The sequence below is a fragment of the Petaurus breviceps genome, unplaced genomic scaffold (assembly GCF_028583685.1).
Source record: "Petaurus breviceps papuanus isolate PSGF00001 unplaced genomic scaffold, PetGlider_PUasm1.0 90638, whole genome shotgun sequence".
NCBI lineage: Eukaryota > Metazoa > Chordata > Mammalia > Diprotodontia > Petauridae > Petaurus > Petaurus breviceps.
This window is the reverse complement of record NW_027187295.1, coordinates 4879995-4896302: the sequence shown is the minus strand read 5'-3', so window position 1 is coordinate 4896302 and position 16308 is coordinate 4879995. Positions and strand designations below refer to the sequence as shown.

The 16308-nt window shown below is 38.1% G+C and overlaps 1 protein-coding gene across 2 annotated transcripts; it reads left to right on the top strand.

Moving 5' to 3' along the window:
* The first annotated feature begins 24 nt into the window (after positions 1–24).
* LOC138143313 (small ribosomal subunit protein eS4) lies at positions 25–7676 on the top strand. Of its 2 annotated transcripts, XM_069064515.1 has the most exons (4): positions 25–159; positions 256–403; positions 4638–4828; positions 6359–7676. In XM_069064515.1, exon 4 carries the CDS (start codon positions 6372–6374, stop codon positions 7161–7163), a length of 792 nt encoding a protein of 263 aa, XP_068920616.1. In that variant the 5' UTR covers positions 25–159; positions 256–403; positions 4638–4828; positions 6359–6371; the 3' UTR covers positions 7164–7676. The 2 variants fall into 2 exon arrangements, with proteins under 2 accessions (XP_068920616.1, XP_068920617.1); XM_069064516.1 differs by lacking the exon at positions 4638–4828 and having other exon boundaries at positions 256–405.
* Positions 7677–16308: the final 8632 nt, after the last annotated feature.

Sequence of the window (16308 nt, the reverse complement as noted above, 5' to 3'; positions counted from 1 at the left end):
GAGGATAGGAAATCCCTGTGCGTCACGCTGTCCTGCCACCTCAGGTCTCTTCCGGAAGTCCTACGTGAGCCACGTCTGGTGGGTTTATTAAGGATGCCCCGGAAGGCGTAGCTGGCATAGTGGAAGCTCTCGCACGTCCTAGTGGTTATTAGCTGCGAGGTAGGTGCTGATTTTCGTTGTGAGTTTTTGCTACTTTTTTTTTTTTTTCCGTTTGACAACCACCGATCAACTTCAACTTTCATATTTTCTTTACAGGTCAAGCAAGTTCTGAAGTGACCCCCTTCCTTGCGTATTTTGTGAACCGAGGCCGTGTTGCCGCTTTGGGTGGAGAACCTGTCTGGGTTCCGAGTTGAGAACTTCTCGCGAGACCCAGAACCCCTCCCGCCAGGGCCCTTGATTCCAGGTGTTGATTTGCGGGGCGAGAGGTTTTGGGGGGCTGGGAACCTTATTTCTCTGCTTGTGTGGTGGACCTGTGGCCCGCAGGCATCTTGGCCTTTCTGTCTTGACGGTACTGATGAGGTGCAGCCTCTGGGAACCCCCTTGAGCTCTTTTGGGGGCCGGATGATAAGGACACGTGGCCTGAAAATCTCTGTAGCTTCCTTAAACAAAAAAAAACTAGCGTTGATTTCTTAACTGTAGTGTTGTGGTGGAGTCATCCCTTGGGATGTTTTTTTTTTTTATCAAGTTGTAAATTTTGGCCCAGAGTAGTGAAAGGATACGAGTTCGTGGAAGAACTCATTTTGAAATACTGATCTCTAGACTGTGAACCCTACAAGGATCTTTTCAATATGCTGCCACCACTGTGGACCTTTGAATTCCATTTAACATACCTTTATAGTGGCCTATTTTGTGCATCCCGGAATATAAAAATACACAGAGTGTAGAGGGGCCCCTGCCTTTCAGGAACTTATATTTATTTGGGAAGGGTGGGGTACAATGGTATGATTATAAGTAAGATACAAGATATATAAGACAATTTGTTGAGGGAGAGAGCACTAAATAAAGAAGGTTCAAGAAAGCCACATTGTGCATGATCCTAGCACTTGAGTTGTGTGCTTTGAAGGAAGCTATGGATTTTATGAAGGATAGGTGAGGAGTATGGCCAGAGGTGGATCACTTTGCATGGAAGCATTGCTGTAGAAGATGATATGTTTAGGGGAAGAGCAGCTGGTGTTCCACTTTTGAAGGGCAAAAGATAAGTAAAGTGAAATGAATCGACAGGTAGATGGAAGCCTGATCATGGGAGATTTTAAATTCTATGCTGAGAATTTTGTATTTTGTCCTTTAGGCACTAGGGAACACTTTTGAATTGGGGAGTGATATGTTCAGATCTGTGTTTGAGGAATACTTAAAAAGGACAACTTGCATTACTTTATGGGAGCAACGAATATGACATTTAGTGTTCAGTGTAGTCTTTATTTTAATTGAACTTCTTTTAAAAATATTTTTGGAATTGGTAAATAATTCCTATTGCTTTGTCCCATATTTTCCATGATTTTATAAATACTTAGGTCTTTCTGGACTTTTTTGAAAAGCAGTGAAAGGCAACTGTATTAAGAAATGTTGTATAATAGTACTGAAGTACTTTTGCTCATATGATCTTATGCACAGGTGGCAAAATGATATGTAGCACCACAGTAAATGAAGTTATTATATTTTCCCCAGAGATTCACTTTAATTATCTGCCCTTATTTTTCCAAGGTGGGATTTTTGTTATATTCAACATAGGATCAGAATATTTTTCATTAAACACATAAAAGGCTTATAAATAAGGCTTTAACATTTCTAATATTTGTTCTATGTATCTTTTTTTTTTTTGCTTTTTGGAAGCAGTTTGGGGTTCAGTGACTTGCCCAAGGTCATACAGCGTGTGTGTGTGTGTGTGTGTGTGTGTGTGTGTGTGTGTGTGTGTGTGTTGTGTCTGAGGCTGGATTTGAACTTAGGTCCTCCTGACTCCAAGGACTGGTGCTCTACTCACTGCGCCACCTAGCTGCCCCTGTTCTATGTATCTTGATGATACCAGGGAGCAGTATTAAATTAATTTTGGGGGAAACTTTATTTTTAATATTCCTCCCCTAGGCATGGAGCCATCTTGTATAACAAAAGTTTTTAATGAGGGGATGCAATTCAGTAAACGAAGGTATTGTCTTAAGTCTGACAGCATATGTTCTACTTCCATGGCCCTCACTTTTGCAAAGAATATTGTGACTATTTGCTCTTAAGAACAGAATTTTGTTTTAGTTAATATTTTGAGGCAAAACTATTCACAAAACTAAAAAGAAAGTTAATTTTTTTTCTTATATACTTCTTTTCGATCTTATAACTTGATTATAAATCTATCCTTCGAAGGAAATACTTTACTAACAGTCAAAGCATTAATATTGTTGTACTATCTTTTTAGGCACAAGTCTTCCAGAAACATTGTATCAATTGGCATTATTCCAAATCCATATATTTCTAGCTTAAAGAACTTTCCAACTGACATAATCTCCTGTCCCCTGAACATCTTATTCTTAAAAGACACTTTGAGGTAACATTTATAAGAATCTTGAACAAAGAAAACACCTCGTCATGAAGACGAATTTTAACTTTTTAACTTTAAACAAAGAGTTTTAACTTTTTTCTCCGTCCAGTATAACAAAGTTTCTGATCCTGAGTTCCATGGACTTTTGCTAATAAATTCATTTCATAAGATCTTTGAACCTGGATTGGAAAAATAGTTTATTTTATTTTTGCTTTTTTGGGGGGGCAAGTCAGGGTAATTGGGGCTAAGTGACTTGTGCAAGGTCACATGGCTAGTAAGTGTTAAGTGTCTGAGGCTGGCTTTGAACTTAGATCCTCCTGACTCCAGGGCCGGCACTCTGTTCATTGTGCCACCTAACTGCTCTGAAAAATATTTTCAAAATAAATATATCATTGGTTTTCTTTGTAACTGTCTATTTTATTTTATGTGTTTAAACATTCTAAGGAGATCTCCATAGGCTTCACTTCGCTGCTAGTGAAGTCTCACACACAAAAATGAAAAACTCCAGTATGACAGCAGGTTATATCTTCTAAATACTCAACTCCATTCTAAACTTCTCCCAGAGGAGTTAGTGGGACTTTGAAGTCCTGCCCTGATCCCTTCAAAATATGAAAGAGAATTTGTTTATTTTAATTATGAAGTTTTATTTTCCTCTTTTGAGTTTGGTTACCATTAATAATCTTTTTCCCAGGCTTTAACTTTTGTTGGCCCTGTACAGACTTTACTAAAGGATAAAAGTCTGGAAAAGACTTTAGGTTAGAGAAATGGAGTTAAACTAAAAAGGAGGTTTTAAAAATGCTTCCATACCCTACAACTAATCCCTCTTCCCATCCTTTTAGTCATCTAGATTTACCTCAATTAGGCTAGCCCCAATTGCCCTGACTTCCCCCCTCCAAAAAGCAACTTCAGTTCCAAGTAAATATAAAGAATGAGGATGTATATCCAAAGTCCTGTCACCTTCTCCCCCTCCCAGGTAGGAATATATAATCCAAAAGCTCAGAGAAAATTTGTTTGGATTACTAGGTAGCCTACCAACTGGTCTTCTTGGTTAGACTCTTCAATATGTTCTTCACATTTTGTATCTAATGTCATGTTCCTAATGAATAGGACTCATCTCATTACTTCCCTGCTCAAAATAACTTCTTAGTACCTCATTTTCTTCATCTGTAAAATTGAGAGTTTTGGGCTAGATGATCTAAGATTACCTCCTAGCTCTAGATATGACCCTATGAATGTCACTCTTTCCCTTTCTGTGGTCATTTAGGATTAAATATCTGTATACTTTATTTTAGCATTCAAAGATCTCTGCAGTTTGACTGTAGTACAACTTTTAGCTTTATTTCATGCTATCATACACATTTTGTACTGTAGCCAGACTAGACTACTAGCCATTTCCTGATCTATTAGTACCTACTCTTTCCTATGTCTGTTTCTGCAGACTACCCTCTGGTACAAAATGAATTTCTTCTATGTATCTGCTGAAATCTCATTGATTTTAGAACTGAAGGGGATCTTGGAGGTCATCTAGTCCAATCTTTGAACTTGAAGAAAATAGAGCCTCTTGGAGACTAAATGACTTACCCATATTCACACTGGTAATAATTTCCAGATTGTGGATTGCAACCATGGTCCTTTGACCCTCAAATCTATCATTTTTTCCAGTATCCCAGTTACCATATTCATTATTAATAGTAGTTAACATTTATATAGTCCTTGTAAGGTTTGCATGTTGATTGCCATAACTGTAATTTTAGTAATTATTCCTATTTCACAGATGAGGAAACTGAGACTAAGGAGTTAAGTGACTTATATAGGATCCCATGGCTAGTAAGGCTCTGATTCAGGGATTACAAAAGAAAACAAAATCTAGTAAAGTGGTTAGGTGTACAAATAACTATAATACAAATTAGAAAATAAGTGTGTGAGTCAAACAGAAGGTTGAGGGCTTTGGGAAGTATTAGGTGGAACAGGGAAGGGGCAGTTTAGATGGTGTGATAGTGTTGAACTTGGAGTCACCGATGTTTGGATTTGAATTCTCATTCTATCTGGCAGTTCTGTAGTAGACATTACAAAAATAATTATAGCCTTTGACCTAATAATAATTATTTTGCAGTTTCTACTACAGAGCTGCCAGATGGATTTCTAATAATACTGACCTACGTTGTCTTTGGCACTTGTGGCTTGAGAAGTTTGGAAACCACCATAGCTGCCAGTGATTCCCCTGAGGCCTGCTCTTGACTGGTTTGTGCTGGACTGTGTTCTTCTCCTAGCCCACGTTCAAGAGATTTCCAGTTGACCTTCCAGGTTGTTTGGAATTTGTTTCACTGACATTTTGTGGATTCTGCTTCTCTAGACTTTGTTTATTTAGAGTCATATTTTACAGGTATTTGGGGGGGCTTTGAAGGAGAGCTCAATCAAGTCCCTGCTTTTACTCCCATCTTGGCTCCACCCCTGATTTCTAATAATATTGTACTCATTTTCTTACTTTAATCTTTGCTAATTAGGGGGTAGTTTGGTGTTGTTTTATTTTGCATCTTTTTAATTATTAATGAAGTTAAGCATTTTTTTCCAAGTGAGCATCAGTAATCTAATCCTTGATGTCCCTACCAGTTTATAAGCCTGTGATGCAAAGTCTTACGTTAGCTAAAATTAACTATCCCATTAACCATTATCCATTGTGAATTGGGAGTTTTCTCTATGAATTTGTAACCATTGCTTATGTTTTAGTTTTTCTTAGCATAAATATTTTTAAGCTTTTAAAAATTTTTATTGTATAGTAATTTATTTTAATATAGCTGTTTTGTCATTAATCCTTCTAATTTGTTTTATAGAAAAAAGTAATTCCCCTCTGTAATAGTTAAAATATAATCTGTTCTCCTAAATTTTTATAGTTTTTTTTGTCTATCATCCAGTTGCAGTTCATTGATGTGTATATGTGAGGTATAACCATTTTCCAGCAAAGCAATTGCCAACCAGTTTTCCCTAACACATGTTAAATCCTTTTCCCAACTTTTATTCTATAAAATTTCTATAACTTTATCAAACACTAATATTTTATATATGTTTAATTGGACTCTTATCTTATTTCATTGATATATTTCTTTGTTTTGTTATATTTTCCCCCCTACAATTAACCAGATAGTTTTGATAACCACTTTTGTAATTTATTTTAAAGTCTGAAAATGCAATACCATAGTCATTTGTTTTTTACCCCAGTGTGTCCATTGAATATTTTTCTGTTTGTTTTTCCCTTATGTTTTCATGATGATTTTGTCCAGCTCTATAAGAAATCCCTTGATACTTTGGTATTGCTTTTAATGTATAAATTAATTTGGGAATTGTCATTTTTTGCTATGTTAATCTAATTTATCAGTGAATATTAAAATGTCCCTGTTAGGTTTAACTTTATTTCAGTTGTATTTTATAGTTACCCTATTTTGTTTTATGTTATTATAGGCTTTGATTTTCTTTATTCATTTTATCACCTCAGATTTTTTGATTGAGACAGTTAAATTTGTTAGAAGCAAGGAGATTGATAGGAATCAGTTAACAAGCAAGAGTGTGCTATTTGTCACATGGTCCCAAGTGAAAGGAGACAGATCTTTGTTAATAGTAATGTTTCATCTTGATATTTTTGAATAACTGATGTTATTTAGGGATTTATTTGTTCTTGGTTTGAAAGAATATACCTGGGAATTCCATCTAAGCTGTGTGTGTGTGTGTGTGTGTGTGTGTGTGTTGGGGTGAGTAATTCTTTGATGCTTTGTCTTTTTTCTTCTTCCAAGGTTGGTCTAATTGTTGATTTGTTGATTTCCTATTGTGGTCTTTCCCTAGTCCCAGCACAGCCATGGCTCGTGGTCCCAAGAAGCACCTGAAGCGTGTGGCAGCCCCAAAGCATTGGATGCTTGATAAATTGACAGGAGTTTTTGCTCCTAGACCCTCCACAGGCCCCCATAAGCTTCGGGAGTGCCTACCCCTCATCATCTTCCTTAGAAATAGACTCAAGTATGCCCTGACGGGAGATGAGGTTAAGAAGATCTGTATGCAGCGTTTCATCAAGATTGATGGCAAAGTCCGTACTGACATTACCTACCCTGCTGGCTTTATGGATGTCATCAGCATTGATAAGACAGGAGAGCATTTCCGTCTGGTGTATGACACCAAGGGTCGTTTTGCTGTGCATCGCATCACAGCTGAAGAGGCAAAATATAAATTGTGCAAAGTGAGAAAGATCTTTGTGGCCACAAAAGGTATACCTCATCTGGTGACCCATGATGCCCGTACAATCCGTTATCCAGATCCTCTAATCAAAGTGAATGACACCATTCAGATTGATTTAGAGACTGGCAAGATCACTGATTTCATCAAATTTGATACTGGCAACCTATGTATGGTGACTGGTGGTGCTAACTTGGGTCGAATTGGTGTGATCACTAACAGGGAGAGGCATCCAGGCTCTTTTGATGTTGTCCATGTGAAGGATGCCAATGGCAATAGCTTTGCCACTAGGCTTTCAAACATTTTTGTTATTGGCAAAGGTAACAAGCCTTGGATTTCTCTACCCCGTGGAAAAGGTATCCGTCTCACTATTGCTGAAGAAAGAGATAAGAGATTGGCAGCCAAACAGAGCAGTGGATAAATGAAGATGAGGACTGATGGCATATGTGATCAGATAAAACTGTTACAACATGGAAAAAATTTACTTTTGTTGATTTTAGTAATTGATACTATTGTAGGTGGTCATCTATTTCCTTTATGTTGTCAGATTTATTGGAATATAGCTGTGTGAGCTGGTTTTATTTAGTAGTTTACATTTACTTTGTCAACTTTTAGTTTATTCTAGTTTAATAAAACAGCATATATTTCTGCCTTTTATAATTTGTTGGCTTTTACAAGCTAGTCTGAGATTAATATTTGTGAGCATTCTATATGCATTTGAAAAGAATGCTTATTCTCTGCTTAACCTGTTCTCTCTATATAACTTGTAATTCTAATGTATTTAAGTAAGTTCAGAACAAATATTTACTGTTAATTTCTTTATTGAGTTTATCATTCTGATGATGGAATGTTGACATTTATTATATTTTTGTCTCATTGCTGTTATACTTCCTTTTCTTTAGTATTTGTCTCAAATAAAATGAGAATTATTGCATACTTGTTAAATGTTTTCTGTCACAACTTTATCAAATGCTTTTCCTTTTTGTTCTTTAGAGAACATCTATTAACCAGCCAATCAAAAAACATTAAGTGCTTACTCTGTGCCAGACACTGTGCTAATAATAAGCCCTGGGAATACAAACACAAGCAATCAAAAAAGAAAAAACCCTGTCCTTAAGGAATTTACATTCAAGCAGGGGAAGACAACATATGTAAGAGAGCTGAAAAGCTGCTGGGTGGGATGGAAGGTAGTGCTAGGAAGGGGGGAAATATTTATGGGGCATGAGGATTAAGGCCAGAGAGAAGCAGAGCAGATAGGAGGAATGAAAAATGGCAGACCTAGGCATGTCCCCAAAATGGAGGCTCTGAGAGAAATTGACTGAGAGAAGGAGGCTTTATGGGAAATTCCAGAGTGTATACAGGTGCAGAGGGAAGCTGAAGCATGGTGGCAGTCTGGACCCTTCCCCAAAATGGAGGCCTGGAGAGGATCTTACCAGATGATTAAGGTATCTTTGTTTCCTCTTTTTCTCAATTTCATTTATAGTGAGAATGGCAATATCACTATGATTCAGTCTTTACCATTTTGTGGAAACATACTAGTTGCTGTACAAAAATCTCCCATTTAGCTTATCAAGAGTTAAATTTGTATGAGTCCAAACCTGATTCTTAACCTCTTCTGCTGCTTTGCCACGATAACTGAAGGTTTCAGCCTCCAGAGTTGATGGATATTTTCGTTTTTCTTTTTGTTTCATGAGTTGTTGAATCCAAAGGATTAATCTCCAACTTCTTTATCATAGAATCATATAGAGGTTGTCGGACCTGTGACTTTTTATTTGGGAACTCCCAGAGAAGGAAACTCCTACCAATGCAAATACTTTATGATTTGGTCTAGGATACTAAGGTTAAGTGACTTATCTAGTCTTCCCCGAAGCCAGCTGTCCATCTTTTATGTTCTCTGCTGCCTATTGTGAGAATAATAGATTTAAAATGTTTTAGTAAAAAAATCTTAAGGCTACTGTCATCTTTGGGGGGACAACTGTGTAAATTTTGGGCTGCTAAGTGGTGCAGTGGATAGAGCACTGGGGCTAGAGTCAGGAAGATCTGAATTCACATCTGGCTCAGACATACTTGCTAGCTCTGTGACCCTGGACAAGTTAACCCTATTTGCCTCAGTTTCCTCATTTATAAAATGATCTGTAGAAGGAAATAGCAAACCAAATCTTTGCCAACAAAATCCAAATGGGTTCAAAGAGTCGGGCATGACTAAACAATGAAACAAAAAATACAGATATTTCAAGAAGCCCCTTATTTTTTCCTTGAAATTATTTGTGGACATTGGGTGATGAGATAGTGAGGCAGATGAGAAGGCAGTTTTGAAGTTTGTAATTTTCTCTTTAAAAAATTGTTGATATGAAAAGAATGCTTTTAATGCCATAACTAAGTCATTTTAATTCTAAAACTTAATGATGGTAGTTAGGAATATAAAGATGTTTGCTCTCCCAACTCTTGATTGTTAACCAGTATCTGAAACTGGTTTCAGAATGACTTTTAACTTATGTCAGATATGTGCCATTTTTCAGGTATGGAATATAATTAAAGCTTACTAACTATGCCAATTTTTTTTTGCCTAATATTAACAGTTGTACTTAATAAGAGGCTAGAATTATGAATACCAAAAGACAAATAGAAGTTATTTGTTTACTCTCAATTCAAAATAGAACAGGCGTAATTTTTTTCATATATGCTCCATTGAAATGACAACACTATAGCTGTCACTAAAATAGATATTAATGAATTTTCTAGTTTCTGGAAGTGTCTTTCCTATAAATGCAGGAGAAAGCTTTTTTAAAAAACATTTTACACATTTTTCCTCAATCCTAACTAATGTTCTTTATGCCACAAATAGCATGCAATCTATTTGAAAAGTTATTTAGCAGTTTTTGCTTAACTTGTCCTGTTGTGGCCTAAGACTTCTCTTTTCCAGGAAAAATGTCTGTTTTCTTTAAGTTGATTCTCCTATAGCATGAACTCAAAGCCTTTTATTCTGGTTGTCCGCTGTATACTTAACAGCCATTTATGAAGGGTTTTTTTTTTTTTAAAGCAATCGGGATTAAGTAACTTGCTCAAGGTTACACGGCCAGTTATTTCTGGGTGTGGTGCTAAGTATCTGAGCCCGGAGTTGATCCCCAGGTCATCCTGACACTGGGGCTGATGCTCTTACTCACTGAGCCACCTGGCCTCCCCTAAGCAATTGGGGTTAAGTAACTTGCTCAAGGTTACACAGCCAGGTGTTTCTGGGTGGGTGCTAAGTGTCTGAGCCCGGGATTTGATCTCCAGGTCATCCCAACACTGGAGCCGGTGGTGCTCTTACTCACTGTGCTACCTGGCCGCCCCTCATATATTTACTTTTAAACTCTACTATTAACATTTTCAAGGTTACACGGCCAGTTATTTCTGGGTGTGGTGCAAAGTATCTGAGGCCGGATTTGATCCCCAGGTCATCTCGACACTGGAGCCAGTGCTCTTACTCACTGAGCCACCTGGCCTCCCCTAAGCAATTGGGGTTAAGTAACTTGCTCAAGGTTACATGGCCAGGTGTGTCTGGGTGGGTGCTAAGTGTCTGAGCCCAGGATTCGATCACCAGGTCATCCCAACACTGGAGCCAGTGCTCTTACTCGCTGTGCTACCTGGCCGCCCCTATTAAGGGCTTTCTAAATACTAGGAACTATGCTAAGTGATGAAATGAAAAGCAAAAGACATTCCTTGCTCTTGAGCTCTTTCTCATGGGGGAGATGTGCAAACACCTGTACAAACCAGTTATGTGCAGGGTAAATAGGAAGTACACACTAGCATTAAGGAAGGCTTTAACACACCAGCATTAAGATCCGGAGGGCTTCTTGTAGAAGATGGGATTGTAGCTGAGACTTGAAGGAAACTAGGGAATCCAGGAGATACAGAGACGAGGGAAAGCATTCCTGCTGTGGGGAACAGTCAGTAAAAAAACGAGTTGGGAGGTGGAGTGTATGAAGAATAGAAAAGAGGCCTGTGTCACTGAATCACAGAGGCCTTGGGGGTTTTGCAAAAGAAGACTGAGAAAGGGAAGGACGGAAGTTATGAAGGGCTTTGAATGCCAAACGAATTCATTTTTGATCCTACAGGAGATAGGGTTTATTACTCATGAGTAAGGGAGCTTATTGAATAAAGGAGGGTGACATTCAGACTTATACTCTAGGAAGATCAATTTGATACTTCAGTGGAGGATGGATTGTAATGAGAGATAAGGCAGGGAGATCTCCAGAAGGTGTGAGATGATAAGTGACTGGACCTGGGTGGCAGTAGTGTCAGAGTAGAAAAAGGGTCATATTCAAGAGGTGTTTAAGACAGTAGAAGCCAATAGGACTTCTTGGCAACTTATTGGATAGGGGAGGATGAGATGAATTCAGGATGACACCTAGATTGTGAGCCTGGGTGGCTAGGAGGAAGTTAGGAAATGAAAAGCTTTTGAGATAAAAAGGAGTTCTCTTTTGACATGTCTGGGGAACATCTACTTCCAAAATATGCAATAGGCAGTTTGAGATGTGTCTGAGGTTAGGATGACACCTAGATTGTGAGCCTGGGTGGCTAGGAGGAAGTTAGGAAATGAAAAGCTTTTGAGATAAAAAGGAGTTCTCTTTTGACATGTCTGGGGAACATCTACTTCCAAAATATGCAATAGGCAGTTTGAGATGTGTCTGAGGTTAGGAGAGTGGTTAGGACTGAATAAACAAAGTGAATAAACAAGTCCTTAGTGTAGAGATGATTATTGAATCCATGGGAACTGATGAAATCAGCAAGCAAAATAATAATAGCAAAAAGAGGGCCTTGATTGGAATCTTGAGGGACACTGACTGTTAGTGGGTATGACCTGGATGAAGATCCAGCAAAGAAGCCTGAGAAGGATAGGTTAGGTTGGAGGAGGACCAGGACAAAGTAGTGACATGAAAACCTAGAGAAAAGAAAATGTCAAGAGGAGTGTGATCAGTAGTTGTCAAAGGCTGTAATGATTATTAAAAAGAATGAGGATTGAGAAAAAGCCATTAGATTAATCAGTAGGTACTTTTGGAGAGAGCCAGTGCCCTTTCTAAAATGTGGCTCCCGTAAGTGAATAGAGTGCTTCAGAAGTCTGACCAGGACAGCATAATGGAGTTAACACTACTCTTTTGGACAGTATTTCTATGCAGCTGGAGGTCATGTTAGCTTTTTTTTTTTACTTATCTAGAGCTTGTGGTTCACCAAGACCCTCAGAGCTATTATAGATGAACACTCAACACTGAAAAATAATTAAGATGATACAATCATATAAGTATGTATTGAGGGGGATAATATAGAGAGCGCCAATTTTGAAGCTTGGAAGACTTTTATTTAAGTCTCGCCTCAGACTTATACCAGCTCTGTGGTCAGGGGCAAGTCTTTAAACATCTTAGCATCCCAGGAAACACATGAGACCTTAAGTTACATAAGTTAATATGTGTTTGGGGAGGGAGTTCCAGTGTTAGATATCTCTACATTGATGAAATCACACATGTAGGCCAAAACAAAGAGGTCCCAGAACTCAAGAAGTGATAGTCTCACCACTCTTAGTGCTGCTAAGTTTTTGGAGTGAACTTCATATTTCTTTCATTTGAAGGCCTCTTGTTCCTTCAAGCTGGAAATGTAAACTCTTCTACTCCAAAGTCTGAGCATAACTCAAGAAATTGTTTTAATATCTCCTATTTGAACCAGTGAAATCTTGAAGCATTTGCCTTCTAGGCAGGTCTTTGGTTATCCCTTTCAGTTCTGGAGCTCTTCTGTAGGATCCCAAATTTAAGTAAGATGGGACCTTAGAGGTTTTCTAGTTCAAACCTCACATTTTTACAGATGAGGAAACTCAGGCCCAAAGAGACCTAAATGTTTTGCCCACAAGTAAATAGGCTGTCATGTATAGGATTTGAACCTAGGTCTTCTGAATCCCAATCTAGCACTCATTTAAAAAAATTTTTAATACCACAATAGTCTCCAGAAAGATCACTGATCCCTGGGTTAAATAATGTGCATTTATGTTAGGTTTCAACAGGGAACTCTAAAGAGAAGAGAGAGTATCCAGAGAAACCTGTACTCAGCCTGATCTGAAGTCATTTAGTGTCTTCTGACTTTTGAGGTGAGGAAGCCAAAGAAGTTGCAGAGTCTTAAGCCCTTGTGAAGATTTGAGGGAACCCTTTTAAAACAAGTCATATGTATACCTGGAGAAAGCTTCCCAGGGAAGCATTAGGCTATTAAATAGCCCCTCCCCATTGAGATGCTTCCAAGCTGCTTGCTCTCCTCAGAAGCCTGAGGTTGGATTGTAAGGTGGTATGTTTATCTGATCATAATCTGACGGGCTGACTATTCTCTTTGTATACAGAAGATGAAAGCGAGGGCAAATAATAGGGTAGATAGGATAAGGTAAAAGAGTTCTTTAAAAATAGGAAGGTTAAAACCCAGTGTTTTCAGTAAATACTAAGGAAGGACAGTAGAGAGGGTTTTTGTTCTTTAGTTATGTTGGGAGCAAAAGAAAAATCAAGAAAAGGATAGGACCACTGTCTGTCATGGATTGGACCAGAGATACAGTGATGATGAGTGATGAAGAGAATAGATGTGTCCACTCAATTTATATATATATATATATATATATTTTTTTTTTTAACAAAGGAAGTTGATTGTCAGACTGGGGAACACTAAATAATTAATAGGGAAAGGAAACCTATTATAAGGGAGTAAATTGTGAAAGAATACCAAGGGCTTAAAAGGGCTTCAAGTCAGCAGACCCTGACATAGTATAGCCCAGAGTTCTGAGAAATCTTGTGGCTGGTATCGTTGAATTATCATCAGTGACATTTGAGAATCACATGTAGGAAGTGCCAAAGACTGGAGGTGGTCAAATATTGTTCTGATTTTTAAGAAGGAAAAGAGAGTATTTTAGACTTTCAGCTAGTGAAATTGATGCAGTTTTCATCTAAGGGATGATTTGAGAATATAAAGGAGAGGTGATTACTACAAGCTTGTAAAAACATGTTATGTCACACTGAGGAGGTAGTCAGGTTCCTGGCATTTAGAATCAGAGGAACTTGGTTCAAATTAATGTCTATAATCTGATCTTGAAAAAGTCATATCCAAAAAAAAAGAAAAAGAAAAAGTCACATACTCTGTAGTTCAGTTTCCTTGTCCACAAAATAAGTTACCTAGTTGACTGCTGAGGTCCCTTCTAGTTCTAAGTATGTGATCTTGTGAAAGTAAAGCCTCTCTCTCTTTTACTTTAAGCTAAGTGATGTTGTAGATATTGTAGAGAGAATTCATGTTTTGGGTTAAGGGTTGGAATAGACTAAATTCTGAGATGCCTTTCAACTTCAGGATTAGGATTTTTTTGATTCTATCAACTGCTTTTCCTGTCCTTGAACTCACCTGCTCCCTCCTTTCTCTCACCTCTGACTCCCACCAGCTTTGATATACAGATATTTTGCTAATTTACCCATATTATGCCATCATAGCTGCTGCCACCCTTAATCTTCAGCCACAGTACTGAGTTGCAATTACCTGATGTCTGGTCTCCTCTGATTTGCTTCATTAGGAAATCCTGGCCTAACTTAGCCAATTTGGTTCAATTCGGGGCAGCTATCTATCTATGACTGTCTATGGAATCGAAAACATTATGAGGAAGATGGGGTGATGCAGGACTCATAGTTAACTTTATTTATTTATTTTTTTTAATGCTCTATTAACTTCTGATTTACATCATTCATTTCTGCCAGATTTTGAGTTACAAATTTTCTCCTCATTTTTCCCCTACCACTGCCCCAAAATAGCAGTCCCACAGGATAGCCCCTCCTCCAATCTGCTCTCTCCCATATTTTCTCCCATAACCCTTTCTACTTTTCCAGTGGATCTCTATGCCTCAGTGCCTGTATATCTTATTTCCCAATTACATGTAAGATGGTATTAATAATAGTATATATATGTATATATAAATATATAAACACACATATAAACATATATACATATACACACACACACATATATATACATATACATATTTGAATATTTGATTTTAATACTTTCAATTCCAGATTCATTCCCTTCCCCCCTTGTCACCCACCCTTACTGGGAAGATAAACAATTCAGTATAGGTTGTACATATGTGGCTAATGCAAAACAATAACATAGTAGATATATTGTAAAAGACTGACTATATTTCCCTCCCTCCTATCGCACCTCCCACTTGTTCTATTCTCTACTTTGATCCCGTTTTTTTTGCAAAAGTGAGTGCTTCCAACTTCCCTCCCCCCCAGCCTACCCTCCCTTTTATCATCCCCCCTCTCATCCCCTTCCCCCCCTATTCTCCTGGAGGGTGAGATCCCCTATTTAGTGTGTATTTCACTCCCTCCTCAAGCCAAATTCAATGGGAATAAGGTTGACCCATTCCCTTTTGCCTTCCTATTCTTCCCCTCCATTGTAACCATTTTCCCTTGCCTCTTCTGTATGAGATAGTTTACACCAATCTGTCTCTCCCCATCTCCTCTCATTACCGTGTTTCCCCGATAATAAGACACTGTCTTATTATTTTTTGGACAGAAAAACACCAGAGGGCTTATTTTCAGGGGAGGGCTTATTTTAATGAACATTGACAGCAATTTTAATAAACAGGCAAATGTGAACAAAAAAATGTACCTTTATTCAATAAGCAAATCACTGGGGAAGAACAGGATGACGTGCTCACTGCTGCAGCTCTGATTGGATGCAGCTCGGAGCGCGGCATGCGTTTCACGGGGGGGGGGGGACGGTACATACAGAGGATACCATAATGTAGCGTAGCGCAGGGGATCACCTTCACTACAGTAGCAATCTCAATAGGGCTTATTTTCGGGGGAGGGCTTATTTTAGAGGAATCTTACACAGTAAGGGGAGAGCTTATTTTTGGGATAGGTCTTATTATCAGGGAAACACGGTACATTCCTCTCACCTCTTAATTTCACCTTTTAAGTATCATTCCTTCCTGTTAAATTGGTCCTGTGCCCTCTATCTATGTATACCTGTAGACATATATACGCACATTCACATGTATTCATATGCCCATATACCCTCATATATAGACAAATATATATATTTCTAATCCCTTCAACTACTGAGAAAAGTTTCATAAGTTACAATTATTGTTTTTCCATGTAGGAATGTTAATAGTTCAACTTTGATAAGTTCCTTATGATTCCTTTTCCCTGTTTACCTTCTCATGCTTCTCTTGCTTCTTGTATCTGAAGGTCAAATTTTCTATTCAACTCTGGTTTTTTCAGCAAGAATGCTTGAAAGTCCTCTATTCCACTGAATGACCATATTTTCCCCTGAAACATGATACTCAGTTTTGCTGGGTAGGTGACTCTTGGTTTTAATCCCAGCTCCTTTGCCCTCCAGAATATCATATTCCAAGCCCTTCGATCCCTCAGCGTAGAAGCTGTCAGATCCTGGGTTATCCTGATTGTGTTTCCACAATATTCAAATTGTTTCTTCCTGCTGCTTGTAATATTCTCTCCTTATTCTGGGAATTCTGGAACCTGGCTATAATATTCCTAGGAGTTTTCTTT

Excerpts from the sequence above, each read along its gene's own strand:
- LOC138143313 (XM_069064515.1), top strand. The coding sequence starts at position 6,372 with ATGGCTCGTGGTCCCAAGAAGCACCTGAAGCGTGTGGCAGCCCCAAAG.